The sequence below is a fragment of the Solea senegalensis genome, linkage group LG11 (genome assembly GCF_019176455.1).
Source record: "Solea senegalensis isolate Sse05_10M linkage group LG11, IFAPA_SoseM_1, whole genome shotgun sequence".
In the NCBI taxonomy this organism is placed as follows: Eukaryota; Metazoa; Chordata; class Actinopteri; order Pleuronectiformes; family Soleidae; genus Solea; species Solea senegalensis.
Genome location: NC_058031.1, coordinates 18,704,942 through 18,721,004, shown reverse-complemented (window position 1 = coordinate 18,721,004; position 16,063 = coordinate 18,704,942). Strand labels below are relative to the sequence as shown.

Genomic DNA, 16,063 nt, shown 5'->3' with positions numbered 1-16,063 from the left:
ATAACCTTTTTTTTCAGAGGCTTAACCCCTTTTTAACCCCTCCAACCCTAACCCCCCCATACACACAACCACAGGCAACTACTCTTCTAAGGACACTGCATTGACTTCCATTTATTTGGACAGCCTAAACAAACCCTAACCATAACATATTAACGCCTAATCCTAACCTAACTGTAATTGCCTAAACTTAATCAGTTACTTAGTAATAAGGCTCTGAAGCATTAGGACCAGGTTTTGGTCTCCATGAGGACAAAGGTCAGAAAAACTACACACACACATTTTTGTAAATGGACACAATGTATCCCCTGTCCACTAACCCTAAGGCTGCCTGATGTAAATTTCTTCTTCTTCTTCTTCTATGGGGTTTACACAACAGCTTGCATTGATGATGTTGCATTACTGACATCTTCTGGAATTAGAAAACTACACTACTCAGTTCGTCACATTCTTCCTCGTCTCTTCAGTCTCATCCCCTTGTTGTCATGTGTTTATTTACACACAGGCCCTATAAACGTGTGCACACATACAGTTTGATTGTGTGCAGACCGTACACGCCGACAGCGCCTGCTCCCTATAGCGCAACACTTTTCCAATCCAGTTTGTTGGGCGCTCTTGTTTTGATCAAAAGACACAACAAAGAGGAAGGGTAACCATGGAAACATGAGGCTATGTGCGGAAATCTGCCATTACCCACACATGTACAACTCAAATACTACAAGGAAATAGAAATGAGGCAGATTTCCTAAGGAGAAATTGCAGATTGAGTTTGCATGCGTGGAATGACATGAACCCTGCTTTGAGTTTGAAAAGGATATCTTGTCAGGACCCTGTATCAACTTTAATGCATTTGGACACACTATAAATTAAGCCTCATCCCTTACCTTAACTATTAACCAGTGTGTAATAATTTGTGACACTGCAGATTGTAACTGACTCTTCTGCTCACCCGTCCCTTTTCCAAGAAAATAAGGCATCTATACAGTGGCTTTGCACACCTGAAACACATTCTTCTTCATTTGTGTAGTAAGCATCCAATTCAAAACATGAAATACATGCTCCTTTGTCCATTCAGTCTGTTGCAGAAACTTGATGGCACAAGATGGCGGCCTCCATAAAGCAAGGGCCCTTGCTTAAGTACACACTGTATAAGAAGCGTATTCTAAGGACATGAAAACCAAACATTTTTTATTTTAGGGTAGGGTTTCTCAAACTTTTTTTTTTTTTTAGGGTTTCTCCACCACCACTTAACTCAAAATAGCAGTTGCGGTCAGCGGTGTCGTCCACTGCACTGCTCAAGTCAGACAATGCCACAAAACAAATATATTTTGATTTTACATAGGCTACTAGTTAATTTGATATTGAAAACAACACATATATGTCGCAGGCAGTTTGAGAAACACTGAAATTAAAACACTGACATTTTAAATTTTAAAACATGATAATGATACCTGCTTGTCAACTCGTGGACCACTAGGGGTCGCTCACCATCGGTCTTAACCTAAAACAAGCCCTAAAGCATACCATTGTCTTAGATTTGAATCGCCTACATTATAGGCAGTTGTGCTTTTCATCCTCTTAAGGAAGACAATGATGTCACCATGATGTGACTATATTACTGTAACAGGTCACACCCACATACACACACTCATGCTGCCTGGCTTTATAATTCTCTTTCAGACAGTGTAGTTCTTCAGGTTTTGATTCTGCACCATGTGACTTGTTTCTTTAAATATGCAGAGATTTTTTTGGAATCCCACATTGGTGTACTTTTCCCTCCGAAATCAAGCTCTTCCTTGATGTGATCTATTTGCCATGGATGTCTAGGGATTCTTTCTTTGTATTGGGAAAAATAAATGATGAAATGTGAATGTGAGAGGTTGAATATATTATAGCTGACATATAGAATATTGTTGTGAACATGAGGAGAAATGTCAAGGTATATCTTGACCACGATACATACTGAGGAAGCCAAACTAATCAGATTCAGTAAAACAATTTAAATGAACTGAATAAATGAACAGCCGTTCAGAACCAAGGACAGCGACGACACAACATTTTCTGAACCTCTGTACAAAAACACAGAAAAGGAAACAGTGTTACAAAAATACACAATAGCCCCTCATATTCTTGTGTAGAATTCAAGAACATCTGCTAGTCTTTCCGACTTCCCACAGTGAAATAACACATCTAAGCAAGGCACCAGTGTAGCAGGCTCTAATTGAAAAATCATCAGGGGGTAGAATGGTGTCAATGTAAATTCCAAACAAAACCCATACACAAACCATAGACCATATATCAAAATAGACTTAGTCCTCTGGTTTCCTCCTGAAAACAACCAGGAAGCAAGGATATATTTAGTAGACATTAGGGGGCGACACTGATTGCAAAAAGAACCCTGTTTGAATGGAAGTCTATGGGAAAATAATCCTCACTAGATTAAAAACGGGAGTAACCTTTTCCCTGAGGAGTTAATGGTCTCAATCACTATAGTTTAAGGTCTTTTTTCAGTGGCACATGATGTCACGTGTGTAAATTGTGTTCCTGTTTAGAGGAAAATAGACAACATGAGTGGGTTCCAGTGTGACTGACAGCTGGTATTGTCCAATAGGATGGTGGCAGGTGATGTCTATGAACTTCCATTTACAAAACGTCAACATCACACAAGCCAAATCACAAATCGCTAGGTTTCAAGACAGGAATTCAGCTTCTTATGAGTAATGTCACGACTAGTTGCCACCTGGGTCTGACAAAAACCTCCTACACTACAAAGAAACGTTAAAAAAAATATGGAACAAGTGTAAATGAGAATAATACAATAAGGGTTCAGAGCTGGAGACATTGCCTCAGGTCATTTGTCAGAGAGTTGCAATGCCAAATTATATATGTGTATATATATATATATATATATATATATATGTATACATATATATATTTCTTTTAAAAGAAAGCTGTGGCTAAAACTCAACAATCAACTATTTTCCAGTGATCCTGTCCACTGCAGCTTTAATTACAAAGTCTAATGATCTGTTTTATTTTCTGACAGAATCTGAACATGCAAGTTTACATTTATTGCTAATGATTTCTTTTGACACATCAATACAAACGACTGAAATATCATTAACGGTGCTAAAAAGAGAAAAAAAGAATTTCACTGTATCGTATTGTATCGTTGTATTGTGCAGCCATCTTTTAAATAATGTCCTACATACTCTGGAATAATGCAGTCAAGTTTTTGACCTCGGCTTTCTTAATGCACTGTATTTTCTCATATTGGATATTAACGTATAGGCCAATGAGTTGGTTATATGTCATGACCATGTGTTTTCATGAACATGTGAACATGTGTTCAGGTGGTAAGCATAGAAATGTCATGGGAAAACCTTTGAGCAAGTCAAGTGAAGCAGAAATTGAGTATAACCTTTGCAACCACAGTACAAATTGACTTTTGCCAACATACTGTTCTTGTTTAGCCTTATATCACGTGATAAAAAGGCATGTCATGTAAAACAATGATTTAAAGTACCTTTGAACTGCATTGGACTCACACACACAAACATATTGCACAGTATAAATGATATATCATCCATTCTTGACTGATTCCCCTGTTCCTCTCAGGTGATGCTGATTGCTGCACATGCATGAATAACCTTCAGGACATTACATCTGCTCACACATGATGCCATCACTCAACGAGGTGCATAATAAAGGACACAGTGACTCACATCTGCAGATGTGCGTTCTGTTTCTTTCATGCCAGCTGGCATGGTAAGAAAATACGATCTTACTAAGTCTTGCTGCTTCTTCCTTTTTTCTGATGCAGTTTTATGTCATTGGGCTTTTTATTTCTATGCCTCAGCGCGTCTGGTCTTTTCTACACAGCAAACATCCTGTTTATTGCTTCTCAACTCAGTCCTCCTCCCCCACTCACACCAACTGTGTGGAGTCATCAGAAGGAACTGGTGGTGAGTGGATTTGGAGAGAAGGTGGAGGCATATTCAGATTCAAAATATCTTTCAGAATTGTAACTGTAACCTCCCACTTTCTCACAAGTCAAAGTCTAGAATATGAAATGACTCAGAGCTTCCTGACTCATAAAATTATCTAATAGATACACACTTATCAGGCAGGCAGGCAGGTAGACAGATAGATAGATAGATAGATAGATAGATAGATAGATAGATAGATAGATATTTAGATAGATAGATAGATAGATAGACAGACAGATTTAATTATTTAATTATTTGTGGCTTCAATCAGTTTCTATATGCCATATTCAGCTCAGAGCAATTTATAATTGCCTTTGCAGTTTGGCCCATTTTACCTTCCGTAGCTACGATCTGACGCACAACCGAGTAACGTATGCAGAACTTCCGTTGTAAACAAAACCAAAACATACATCGTTCCACTGAGGCAAAAAATACAAGAAACGACGTAAATTTGTCCCTCGTCGAGAGCAGAGCGTTGAAGGTAAGTGTCAGTTTATCAAAAACGAGAATTCCTTCAGTTATCTACTGTCCGGTTAGAGCTGCTATCGACAAGACACGAACTGTTATGTAACATTAAGCCGTGAATGTTAGTTAGCTAACTAGCTAGCTGTTAGCTGGACTTGACGCCGATATTGTAGTGTTTTGAGTCAGCCAAAGGCAACACAATCCTGCAGAAACTAATACTAGTTAATACGCAGGACTGACTAGTGAGTTAACTAAACAGAAGCATCAGAAACAGAAATATAACAAATCTCGTCGTATGTTATTTAGCGCTAGTTATAGTCACAGAACATTTTACTTATAATTAGAATTGTTCATTTTGTACATACACCAATTATATACACCAGTAGTGAACACACACAAACCGGGCGAGTTTACAACCCCAATTCGCTTCCTCTTGCCCACGGGCTACCCAGATCATATACATTCTAGGTTATGTCATAGTGTATCCAAAAGAAAATATCCTTAAGCGTGACAGACGCCGAGACCGAGTCAACTTCCATATCTTTGTATGCAGCAGTGAAAATTCACTTAACGACGCAGTTACCACTTCACAATCTTCATCCTCCACTTATTTTTGGTTGCTATCTCCTCCTACATTTACTGGCCCAATTTCAACGATTTAAAAGTTAAATGGTCCACTTGTGTATAAATTTGTTACCAACAGATATTTAATAAAATATCTAAAATTATGGTGATCTCCTGAAAACGATGACCTGAATTCTTTTCATCACATTCCTCTTTCGTGGAATCTTCCATGTTGTACCCAGACTTAGTTGATTTCAATATGTAACTTCACTTCTATCCATCCATCCTTTGTGTACTGCTCCATCCTCCACATGAATGTCACAGGGCTGCTGGTGCTAATCCCAGCTGACATAGAGTGAAATGTGGTGTCCACCCTGGACAGGTCACCAGTCCATTGCAGTGCCAACATATAGAGACAAATACAATTCCACTTAATCCTCAAACTGGTCCTGTAATGTCTTGATGGTGTCTTGTTGTAAAACTCCACAACAGTTTTTATCTATTACACAATAAATGTAATTGTAGCTGACTTTAAATAAAATGTTTGTTGCAAATCTATTCATAATTGCAGTTAAAAAAAACACAATCACATATTTTAGGATGTTATTGTGTATTTGTTAAAAATGTACATCAAACACCAGTTCACTTAAGTGATCAGATTCTCTAACAATCCATACAATGAGCTTGAATCAAATTGCTTGGTGCAGCATGAGCAAATCCCAGATCACTTTGGAAGAAACTGCTGCAAGTTCTGTCAACTGGACTAGAGGACTAGATAAAAAAATTTTATTTTACGTGAGGGGAAAAACTAAAGTGGGATGTTTAATTTACACAAAACTAGCTTACTCAAGTGACACACGCGCACACAAATGTTCACCTTTGTGCTTGTTAATTTGAGTGACCCAAAACAGCCAGCTCCTCTCTAACAAAGACATTCTTTGGTGTTGCATGCATGCAGAATCAACTGCAGCCATCATGTCTAGGAAACAGACATTAAAACCTGTGCGGAGCAACAAAAAGAATGAAGTGGAGCGCAAGAGGGATGAGCGGGCAGCACGCCGAGCCATCGCAAAAGACCGTAAGAACCGGCCTCAGGATGGTGATGAAGGTGCAGAGTTTGTTAGTTTCTCCAATCAGCTCCAGGCTCTGGGGCTCAAGCTCAGAGAAGTCCCAGGAGATGGGTAAGAGCTAGTAAAAGATTGTGGCATCTATTAATGCTGGTCTCTCTCAGCATCGACCCACACAGTGCTGACACCACACAAGTTTATCATTTAGATAATTTACACAAAATTACATTTAAGGTGGTGACAGCTCTATGTTTTTCTTCAGCTCATGTCTGAGATATATATACGTATATGTATATATATATATATATATATATATGTGTATATATGTATAATTATTGTGCTCAGACATCATTTTATCACACAGAAATTCTCCACCTGTTTAGAGGAGAAGCGAATGAGATTTATTCAGAGACGCTCGGATTGAAAGAGAAGTTTTGCATCTTAGTCACATTAACTGATTAACTTTTATGATTAAAATAATCACATATTCATGGCCATCCCTAATATCTAGGCTTCAGCTGCATGGCTGCTGTACAGTAAAGGCAGCATTTTTAATTAGTCATGTTTACTGCTGAGTTTGAAGGTCTAGTAAACTTGTTAAGAGTTAAGTTGATGTTATTGTCAAAATCCCAATACTTTACTAACGGATATATTGATTTCATTTTCCTTTCCCCTGCAGAAACTGTCTGTTCAGAGCTTTAGGGGACCAGTTGGAGGGTCACTCGCGGGGTCACCTGCAGCTTCGTCAGGAAACTGTACAGTATATGATGTCTCATCGACAAGACTTTGAACCCTTCGTCGAGGATGACGTTCCCTTTACACAGCACTGTAAGGAGGATTCAGTGTGTGACACTGTGGAAATAAGACTGATAAAGCAGAAATGTGTACAGCAACTATGCACTGACCCCTGGTGGTCATTGCGTCTGCTTGCAATGGAGCAACAGAACTACGTTTTCAAAATGACATTTTGATATTTGATATTTTCAGACTTCTCGCGATTGTTTCCTAAAAATATCTGACTCTGTGACTGCTAATGTGTGATTGCAAGTAGATATAACTTTGCTTAATGATGATTTAGTGATGACTTATTTTAATAAGAGGAACTCTATTTGCTGTTCAACACATATAAAAGGAAGAAAGAATGGTGTGTGTGATCAGACTGTCAATAAGTCCTTTTCTTTCTTTCTGCCCAGTGTCAAATCTCTCACAGTCTGGTACATTTGCTGGCAACGACGCTATTGTAGCGTTTGCTCGCAGTCAACAGGTGAAAGTGGTCATCCATCAGCTGAACACCCCACTATGGGAGGTAGGGACAAGCCAAGACAATTACTCAATGATACCTAAGCACCATTTGCTACAGCACACAGTTTATTTTTGTCTGTTTTCTTTGTAGATAAATGGGGCAGAGAAGCAGGTGTGCAGAGAGCTTCACATTGCCTACCGCTATGGAGATCATTATGACAGTGTGAGGCGGATCGGAGACAACTCTGAGAGTCCTGCTCAGCTCCGCATAGAGGTACTATACTATCTCTTTCATATTAAATATAGTAGAAATCATATAGTCACTGCTTTAGATTAAATGTGTGTCAAGAGTGTGTTATGTCATGCAATACATTTAGCTTAATGAGGCTGTGAGATTCTGATGATTATTCACCTTTGCTGTCACCAGAATATGCAGAATTCGCAAGGCCAGCAGCGTGAGTTTGGGGACGGTCAGAGGGACAGACAGAAGAACTCTTCCCACTCGGCCTCGGAGGAGGACAACGTGATCCTGAACTCAATAAAAAATCGTGGAATCCAGGGTCAGACGTCACACTTGACTCATTAGCTGCAGGAAGGATTAAGCTGTCGGAGTGAAAGACAAAAACCTTTCTCCAGACTTTATTACAGACTCCGTAACAATTGAATATTTAAGCTTATCTGTTCAATAATATACAAACATTTTCTTGATCTTAACAACGGCATTCACATTCAGTGATTTATTCTGTCACAGGTGATGAGGAGAACCTTCTCCAGCTGAGTGCAGCAACTATTAATTCTGAATGGCTTGTTGGCTCAGCGTTGGGTCAGGCCTGCCAGGGCCAGTGTACCTCAGGATCCTGCTCGGCCTGCAGAGCTGCAGCCACAGACTGCAGTGAGCACAAGCAGTCAGCAGAGGGCAGCAACCTACAGAAATCTAAGGTGAAGTCAAAACAGAATTATCATTTTTATTTTAGAAATTAGAATTATTTTAAGATCCACTATACTCATTAAAACATGGTGGGAAAATATTTTGTTTTCCAACATCTACAGATATCAAACAAGCAGAGGAAGGAGCAGCAGAGGCAAGAAAAGAAGAAGCGTCAGGAGGAAAGGCATCGGCAGAAATTTCTCCAGAGCAAAGGAAGCCCGGACCAGAACCAGAACCAGCCAGAAGCTGTTACTTTAGTACCAGCTCTCAACACCCTCAGTATATAGACTGGAGCGTGGCCAAAAATTACCTACTGTTTCTTTAGCTACCAGTGGCTGTCGCTGTCCACAAAGTTTTGCACATAGTCAGAATTGGTTCAGTCACAGTGGATGACTTTTCCTAAAGAGACTCCTATAGTTTCTTTGCAAACAGTATAACGGTGCCTGCAAACTGTGTGTGTATGTGTGAGTGAGTGAGAGAGAGAGAGTGTGACTGTGTGAGAGAGTGAAAGTGTTAGATTCTCAGTGTTGCTGGGTTTGGATTCAGTCCCTGGTTGGTGTTGGTTTATGTAGAAACTGACCCGCTGTGCTACCTATCCCTCCCCCCCCCCGCCTGCTCTATGCTGGACATTTGACTTTTCATGACAACCATGCAGATCATTTTTGTGAAGCTGGGCTTTCTTATTTGCCACAGATTGAGTTGACGTTTATTCAGATCAGATTTTGTTCGATCTGACCAAAGAAGGAAGCGAAGGAGCAATTGAAAGATTGTTTTGCACACTGTTGAAGGAATGTGGCAATAAAAAAAAGAGAATAAATTATACTTTACTGTTAACGTCCATCAGATAATGTGTTTCAAAGTGTCATATCCAGACATGCACATGTTGGCAAACTGAGACTTTATTGTAACTTTCTTAAATTCAAAATCATTACATGGATTTTATTTCCCCAATGTCACTTGGGTGAATTTCCAGTAGTTAAACTGTAAACATCAACATATTCACAAAAACACAAATTCACGGCACATACACAGTGGATCATATATTATTGAGTAGTTGTTTGCTTGTTAAACAGAAACTCTTCTCAGCTGATTTACTTCAGTCAAACACTGCTGTTCCAACGTGGGTCCCTTTGGGTAATGAGTTACCTTCAGTTTGTAAACTTACTGCCAATCTCACTCATGAAGGACATGAGCATGGTGACCTGTGAAGGACAGTGACTGGTGTCATGCCTGTGATATTTTATGAACCCTAAATGATGCTATTTCACACTAATGGGAATAGCATAACCTCACTAACTTTGGTTAATGAGTTACACATACCTTTAACAATCAGTTCACTAACATACTATTAAATATTTAACTGGTTGTAGCTGAACATAATAATTTGACAGATTTGGATTCTGTCGTTTCTACAAGAATAAAGACAACATTTCTGACAAGCCACGTGTTTAGTAAACTGCTGAAGAACTCTGCCAGAAATGTGAATATATCATAAATCAGTGAGAAGTTATTTGAATAAACTGCACCTTCTGGTACTTAACAATCATTGTAGTCTGAGCTGCAAAGATGCATGCAACTGTCCTAAAAAAAATGCATAATCCATGTCTTTATAGCATAGTATTTTTATAGTATAAGCAAAACTGGAACATTGAGAGTGAGATTGTGCATCATGATATTTGATGTGAGAAATGAATCTAAGTCACAAGAAAATGTAAGAAATGTGTATTTTATTCAACAGTATAAAAAATCTAAAGGAAATGAAGGGGAGGCTCACTGACATCATTTAGTCTTCAGCAGGCTCTAAAAAGTATGTACACAGTGAAACCTGCATGATGGTATTAATGATAAGTACCACCATCATGTGACATTGAGTGACCAAACAATAAATGCAAAACAAAGACTGAGAGATAAAGCAGCAACAAATCTGCCTGTTACACACTGAAGTTTATCTTCCAACTATAGCCCATTATTGGTTTCTTTAACGTTGTATCTTATTTGTTGAAATCCACGTTGTGATAGCGTCAATAAAGAAGGGTGGAAACTAGAGGAAAAGAATGTGGTTCACTGCAACAAACAAATCAGTGACAGACTCATTCCTCCATGTTGTACTGCAGAGCGCCACAGGAAATCATTGCCATTGGCTGTTCATGCTTCCCTCACTGTGTCACACATTCAAAACCAGAAGCCTGGAACTGGACTAATTTGTATAGGTCAGCAAACACAATCCATCATTATGTGCAATATTTCTCTGTTGTTACCGTGAATTGTGCTCTTAAAAAACCCTTTGGATTTGACAGCAAAATTTACTTTTCCTATACATACATTACATTCCCACCTTTTTATTTGTTTATTTGTTATAGAATTTAAAGGGGTCATATTTCTTGTCACGTTTACATTTCAAGTTAAATTGAATATATTTTGGGTTGCAATTATTGTGTTTTGATAACTTAACTCTAAATTATTAATACAATTTTAGTACTGAGGGAACAAAATGTAATGCAACCAATTTCCCCCAGGGATTGATACAGTATTCTGATTCTCGTCAGTGAGCCAATAACGATGCGGCAGCTGTTAGACTGACTTGTAACAACACTTGTGATTGGTTGACAGAGCTCATTCCCTAACAGAGAAGAGGAAGGCGGGGCTTAACGTATAAAGTGATATGACAAATTAAATGAAACACAAAGTATTATTCACTACTCAGGCCTGTGTGTCTGGAGGGCAGAGCTTTAACAAGCGAGCACACAGGAGGAGGAAGAGTTTATCAGCTACACACTTAAACTACACTTCCACAGACAACCTTATGTATTGATGACTATCTAGACGTGAAGAGGATTTCAACAAATAACACAGTTCACTGTTTGGGAAACACTTAACCGAGTCAAGCATCAACGTGAGCTACTGACCAAAGTAGTAATATTTTATTGTTTAAGAATCAAACTCTTCTTTTGTAAGAATGTCTTGTATTTTTGTAGACTGTACATGGGATCACTTAATATCTGTGTTCCTCAGGGGGCAGAAACTGTTCGAAAAGTCTCATTGAAACATATTCCAACACTGTTTGTACAGTGAAACATGAGGTGTGGTGAAGTGTGTGTCGGTGGCTCCTCCTGAAGGTCAAAGTTATTGGCAAGATTCACATTAAATCTCAGACGAACAGGTCACTTAACCACCTTCTTGCTTCTCAATCCACAAACGTTTATGAAACAAGCTGACATCTGTGTGACTGAGGCGTCATCTAGAAGTCCTGCCGAATATTCTCCTTGTTCTCGTCCCCCTGCTGTTGTCTGAGCTGAGCGATTTCATTCTCCAGCTGGACGATGGCTCGCTCGATCTCGTAGTTCTTGCTGACCAGAGACACCCAACTGTTGACAGACAGATACAGAAGTTAGAAAAGAAGGAAATCTAACGTGTGTTGTCCCTCAGTGTAAAGTCACATCATAAAACATACTTGGACTCCAGCTCTCGTAGTTTGGCTCCTCCTGCCAACTGATCGTTCTTGCGCTGCCAGTTGATGTCCTGAATTTGCTTCCTGTGGACCGAAAAAATAAATTAAAAACCACTAAATGTAAAAATTAACCCATCGTTCCACACATTGGTCACCTGAATTTCTGAAGTTCCTTTTGTGCCATCTCAATCATATAAGCCAAGTTACTGTGGGAAAGACAAAAAAACATATTAGATTAACTCTTTAGACTGATTCTGTGTTGGCGTCTGGGATAAAAGGCTGAGGTCACATACTCATTGTAGACTTTCCACGCGTTGGTTCCATACTGTGACATCAGCTCTAGATTCTCGATGCGGACCGCCTGGTGCTCCAGTTGCGCCATGGAGTTGTTGACGCACTCCTGCCACGCAGTGATGTCGTTCTTCTGTCCTGCTGAAGGCGCAGGCAGCTCATATCTCCACGGGGAAGAAAATAGTACAAGTCAAGTCAACTTAATTTCTAGAGCAAATTTGAAGACAACGTGGGTTGACTAAAGTGCTTTACGGAGTTAAAGGCACAGGTATAAAACATAAAAACAAAAAACATTACAAATAAATAAATAATAAAATGGTAAAAATCTAGGAAGCTGTTTGTTTTTTAAACATTTCAATTACCTTCACAAACAAAAAGTTTAAAGCTACTGTTCACTGAGAATGTTTTCAGACCATTTTACTCTGTTTTCACATTTTATTAAGCCGCATATTTTAAATATAATAAACATACAACTTGTCTTTTCAGGCAAATGAGGAAAAAATGGCTTTTGTCCAAACCACCATGATGCTTCATCACAAGCTCCTGCAGTGTGTAGAACTTACCTCTTCATGCTCAGAAGCTCCAGGGGCTGTCGAGCCGCAAGCCGCTCAAACTCATTCTTCATGATCTCTGTCTGGAGTTCAGAAAGAAAAAAATAATAATTTTCTTCTGTCACAATGTTCAAAGCCAATAAGATGGTTTCAGAGCTCTGAGGAGTTGGTCACCTCAAAAGCAGCAAAGTCCGGTGTGGGCAAGTAGCTCAGGTAGTTCTTGGTAGGTCGGTATCTTCTGGTCTCCTCTTCAACCAATGCTGCAGCCTACAAGATGAAGGAGAATCAGGTCAAAGCACAGGAGCTACAAATAAATTGTGTTTTCTCTTAGTACTGTCTCCTTCTTGTACAGGAGACATTATTGAAGTTGAGGATTTCCCCAGTGAGAAATTCTATGAAATGGGAAATCATTTCTGAAGTCGGCCTTAAGACTGTACAAGTTTTTTCCGGTCACTGTGTTTCTCCATTATAGCTGCCAGCAAACTGGGCATTATGACATTTACTGTATGACAGATGTTGAAGTCATTACTGAAACACAAATTAATGATATAAAGTTGTTGTTGACCTCCTGTGGTTTCCACCATTGGAACCTCACATTTTTTTAAAGAGGCGAGTAACTTCAAAGATAAGTCATTTTCAAAAGTAAAAGTAGATTAATGTTATAAAATGTAAAAGTAGTACATTAAGAAATTAATATTTTAAATAGAAAAACAAGTTTTGGTATTTGCAGGAAGCGAACCCGAGTTTGTGACTGTATGGAGTTTACATGTACTCCATGTGCCTGTGTGTAGGTTTCCTCCCACAGTCCAAACACATGCATATTAGAAGATGAGGCAAACTGGACAATCTAAATTGACCGTAGGTTTGAGAGTGGCTATTTCCTGCCAAAAAGTTGGTTTTCTACACAAGCAGTATCTCTGCTCTTCGTCCCAATGAGCCGAGAGTTTTAATGATAATAAGTGTAGTAATTAATACGCATTACGATAGTTAAGCGTGACCAGATTAAATGTATGATAACTGGTCCACTGAAAGTGCCGCAGAGTGTCATTTATGTCCATGTTTAAGAACAGCATGGTTAGCTGAGCTAACATGCTGCGGCTAACAGATTCCCGGTTTGGTGCCGGTGAACTCACCGCTTCTCGAACTCCCGTTGCGTCGTATCCTTGGTCAAAATATGGCAACGCATCGACGAACACTTCACCCGCTACTGAAGCCGTCCCGGCCATTTTAATCAGCCTACTTTGTTTTTGAATTTATTGAACTTGTCTTAAAATGAAACACCGCTCCTCAAAGCAACACAGTAACAACAAATTCGATTTCCGCTTCCGACGGAAGACCATCAAAAAAACATAAATGACATCTAGTGGAGTGGAGTAGAAATGCTGCTTGATCAGGTGACAGTTGAGAAGCTTATGTTCTTAACGAGAAATGTAGGTTAAAAAACAATGTTTGGACTGCTGAGGCAGCAGCTGTGGAACCGATGACATACTGTCGCCTTTGTTGTGATTAGAAACACTAAAATTAACAAAAAAGTAACAAAAAATGGCCTCAACATTTTTATGTATGAATTGTTGAAATATAAAAAATGTAAGAAACAAAAAACAAAACCAGAAATTATATTTTTCTATTTCAGATCAGTCGACCACTACAGGGATAAATTACTTATATATGCAACAACAAATACACTGACCTACTTGTCGTGCACTGTTAAAGGATCAGTGTCTAAGATTTAGGTGAAATTCTTTTGGACAAGTGGAAAATAAAATATTTATACTGATGTTTTTTAACAATCACCTGAATTTATAATTATTATTTTCATTACCACAGAATGAGCCTTTTATATTTACATTATGAGTCTAGGATGGACCACCATGTTTAAATGGACAAAACTCACACTAAAGCTACCATATTGTGCTTTTCCACATTACAGTTCAAAACACGACTCGGCACAGCTCGATTCGTTTATTTATTTATTTTTTCATTATTGATAGTACCTGGTTCTTTTTTAGTATCTGCTCTGGCGAGGTTCCAAGCGAACTGAGGCGATACTGAAATGTGACGACAGCATTCACTGGTTGGTCGTCACTGGAAGAGTCATGAGCGCAATATCCGACATTACAATCAAAGCGAACAATGCCGAACGGAAAACAGTGTTAATCTCCAACATTTAGCAAAGGAAATGTCTATCAAAGGACTATCTTATTTTACCTTTAATTGGATGGACATTCTCAACACACTCAGTTCTCATCGTCATTTCTTTTTAGACTGCTATATAGACAGTGTCTGCTTCAGTAGTAATCAAGTTTGTACTTCACAATTTCAGTGACAAGATTCAGCTTTAAATCTACGCGTCCTTGAGAAATCACATGCAGCAGCACACCATTGTTGACGCCACTACTAAATGTGCACATTCAGCAAAAATCCAGTGTCCAATATGCACTATTGGCCTATAAAATGTCCATTTCAACCAGTCAGTTTTCATTACACTAATTCATGGGGCTCTGACTGGCTGCAGTGTTTGCCTGTCAGCAGTCTCCTCTACTTGGTTCAGCTGTTGACATTTTTACACTCTTTTTCTGTTGCACAAATATTTTCATAGAATAAAACTACTTTTTGTTCTCTACTCTATAAAAATACACACACATTAGCAAATAAAAGCAAAAATAGTCATATTGGACTGTTACTGTTTTTTAGTTGTTCAGGGTGGAACCTTATTTTAATTATTTATACAGTGATTTAAATTAAACATGATATTTTACATGAAGGTCTTATTATACATCTGTGGTTTGAAGTTGTTTTTGTTCACAGGTGTATGTAAGTATTAATAAAACAACAACAAAGGCTGTGTATACATTTTTAGAAATGTGAATTTTAGTGTGCACAAGAACATGCTCTTAAAGTTAGAGAGAACCTATTATTCTCATTTTCCAGCATTATACTGTTTGAAATTATGAAGGAATTAGATTTAGTACAACTTTAGACCTCTCACCTTTGTACCATTACCACTACTACAACATACTCCCTATACAAATCCTAATACACTGCTGGTGTTTATGAAGATTTTATCCAAACATCCAAAGCAGACTAACAGGAAATCCTGCTGTCCTATGCAAAGCCTCATTATTCACATGTGAATAAACCCACGCAAACCTTGAAGCAGAACTTTGTCTGGCGTGATGCCTGAATCGGCTGATCTGAGGTTATTTTCCAGTTTGTGTTAAGTAAGCAAACATCTCATTAAGATGTGGAAAAAATACTCAGTCAGCTTCCACCTGCTGCTGATGTAGGAAAATGCTCCGTGATAGAAGGTAACCAATTATGGAGTATAATCCAATGAGTCTGTGCTGTTGTTGTCAGTCACACAGACACACAGATAAAAATGAGCCAGATTGTTAATTTCTCTGAAAGGTCTTGTCTCTCAAGGTTACTCAGTCCAGGAATGCAGGGTGAATGTCTTCACCTTGGTGTGGGTTTTCTCCAGCAACTCCTGTTTACTCCCACACCAAAGTTACCAAAGTTTC

The 16,063-nt window shown here is 38.7% G+C and overlaps 2 protein-coding genes across 3 annotated transcripts; one reads left to right on the top strand and one right to left on the bottom strand.

Moving 5' to 3' along the window:
* The first annotated feature begins 4,264 nt into the window (after positions 1-4,264).
* On the top strand, positions 4,265-9,074 carry otud3 (OTU deubiquitinase 3). 2 transcript variants are annotated; one of them, XM_044038790.1, is made up of 8 exons: positions 4,265-4,467; positions 5,974-6,196; positions 6,762-6,910; positions 7,276-7,388; positions 7,476-7,598; positions 7,752-7,884; positions 8,076-8,263; positions 8,375-9,074. In XM_044038790.1, the coding sequence occupies exons 2-8, from the start codon at positions 5,991-5,993 to the stop codon at positions 8,537-8,539; spliced, it is 1,077 nt and encodes a 358-aa protein (XP_043894725.1). In that variant the 5' UTR covers positions 4,265-4,467; positions 5,974-5,990; the 3' UTR covers positions 8,540-9,074. The 2 variants fall into 2 exon arrangements, with proteins under 2 accessions (XP_043894725.1, XP_043894727.1); XM_044038792.1 differs by having other exon boundaries at positions 5,966-6,196.
* Positions 9,075-9,962: 888 nt separating this feature from the next.
* bcas2 (BCAS2 pre-mRNA processing factor) lies at positions 9,963-13,859 on the bottom strand. The gene is made up of 7 exons (XM_044038793.1): positions 13,676-13,859; positions 12,717-12,809; positions 12,555-12,625; positions 11,994-12,155; positions 11,856-11,906; positions 11,704-11,784; positions 9,963-11,617 (listed from the first exon to the last, which is right to left on the bottom strand). Exons 1-7 carry the CDS (start codon positions 13,766-13,768, stop codon positions 11,491-11,493), a joined length of 678 nt encoding a protein of 225 aa, XP_043894728.1. The 5' UTR covers positions 13,769-13,859; the 3' UTR covers positions 9,963-11,490.
* Between the last annotated feature and the right edge of the window lie 2,204 nt (positions 13,860-16,063).

Coding starts and splice junctions, on each gene's coding strand:
- otud3 (XM_044038790.1), top strand. CDS start 5,991: ATGTCTAGGAAACAGACATTAAAACCTGTGCGGAGCAACAAAAAGAAT. Junction 7,389..7,475: donor TGAACACCCCACTATGGGAG/GTAGGGACAAGC, acceptor TTTTCTTTGTAG/ATAAATGGGGCAGAGAAGCA. Junction 7,599..7,751: donor CTGCTCAGCTCCGCATAGAG/GTACTATACTAT, acceptor TGCTGTCACCAG/AATATGCAGAATTCGCAAGG.
- bcas2 (XM_044038793.1), bottom strand. CDS start 13,768: ATGGCCGGGACGGCTTCAGTAGCGGGTGAAGTGTTCGTCGATGCGTTG. Junction 12,626..12,716: donor CGGACTTTGCTGCTTTTGAG/GTGACCAACTCC, acceptor TCTGAACTCCAG/ACAGAGATCATGAAGAATGA. Junction 11,785..11,855: donor AAGGAACTTCAGAAATTCAG/GTGACCAATGTG, acceptor TTCGGTCCACAG/GAAGCAAATTCAGGACATCA.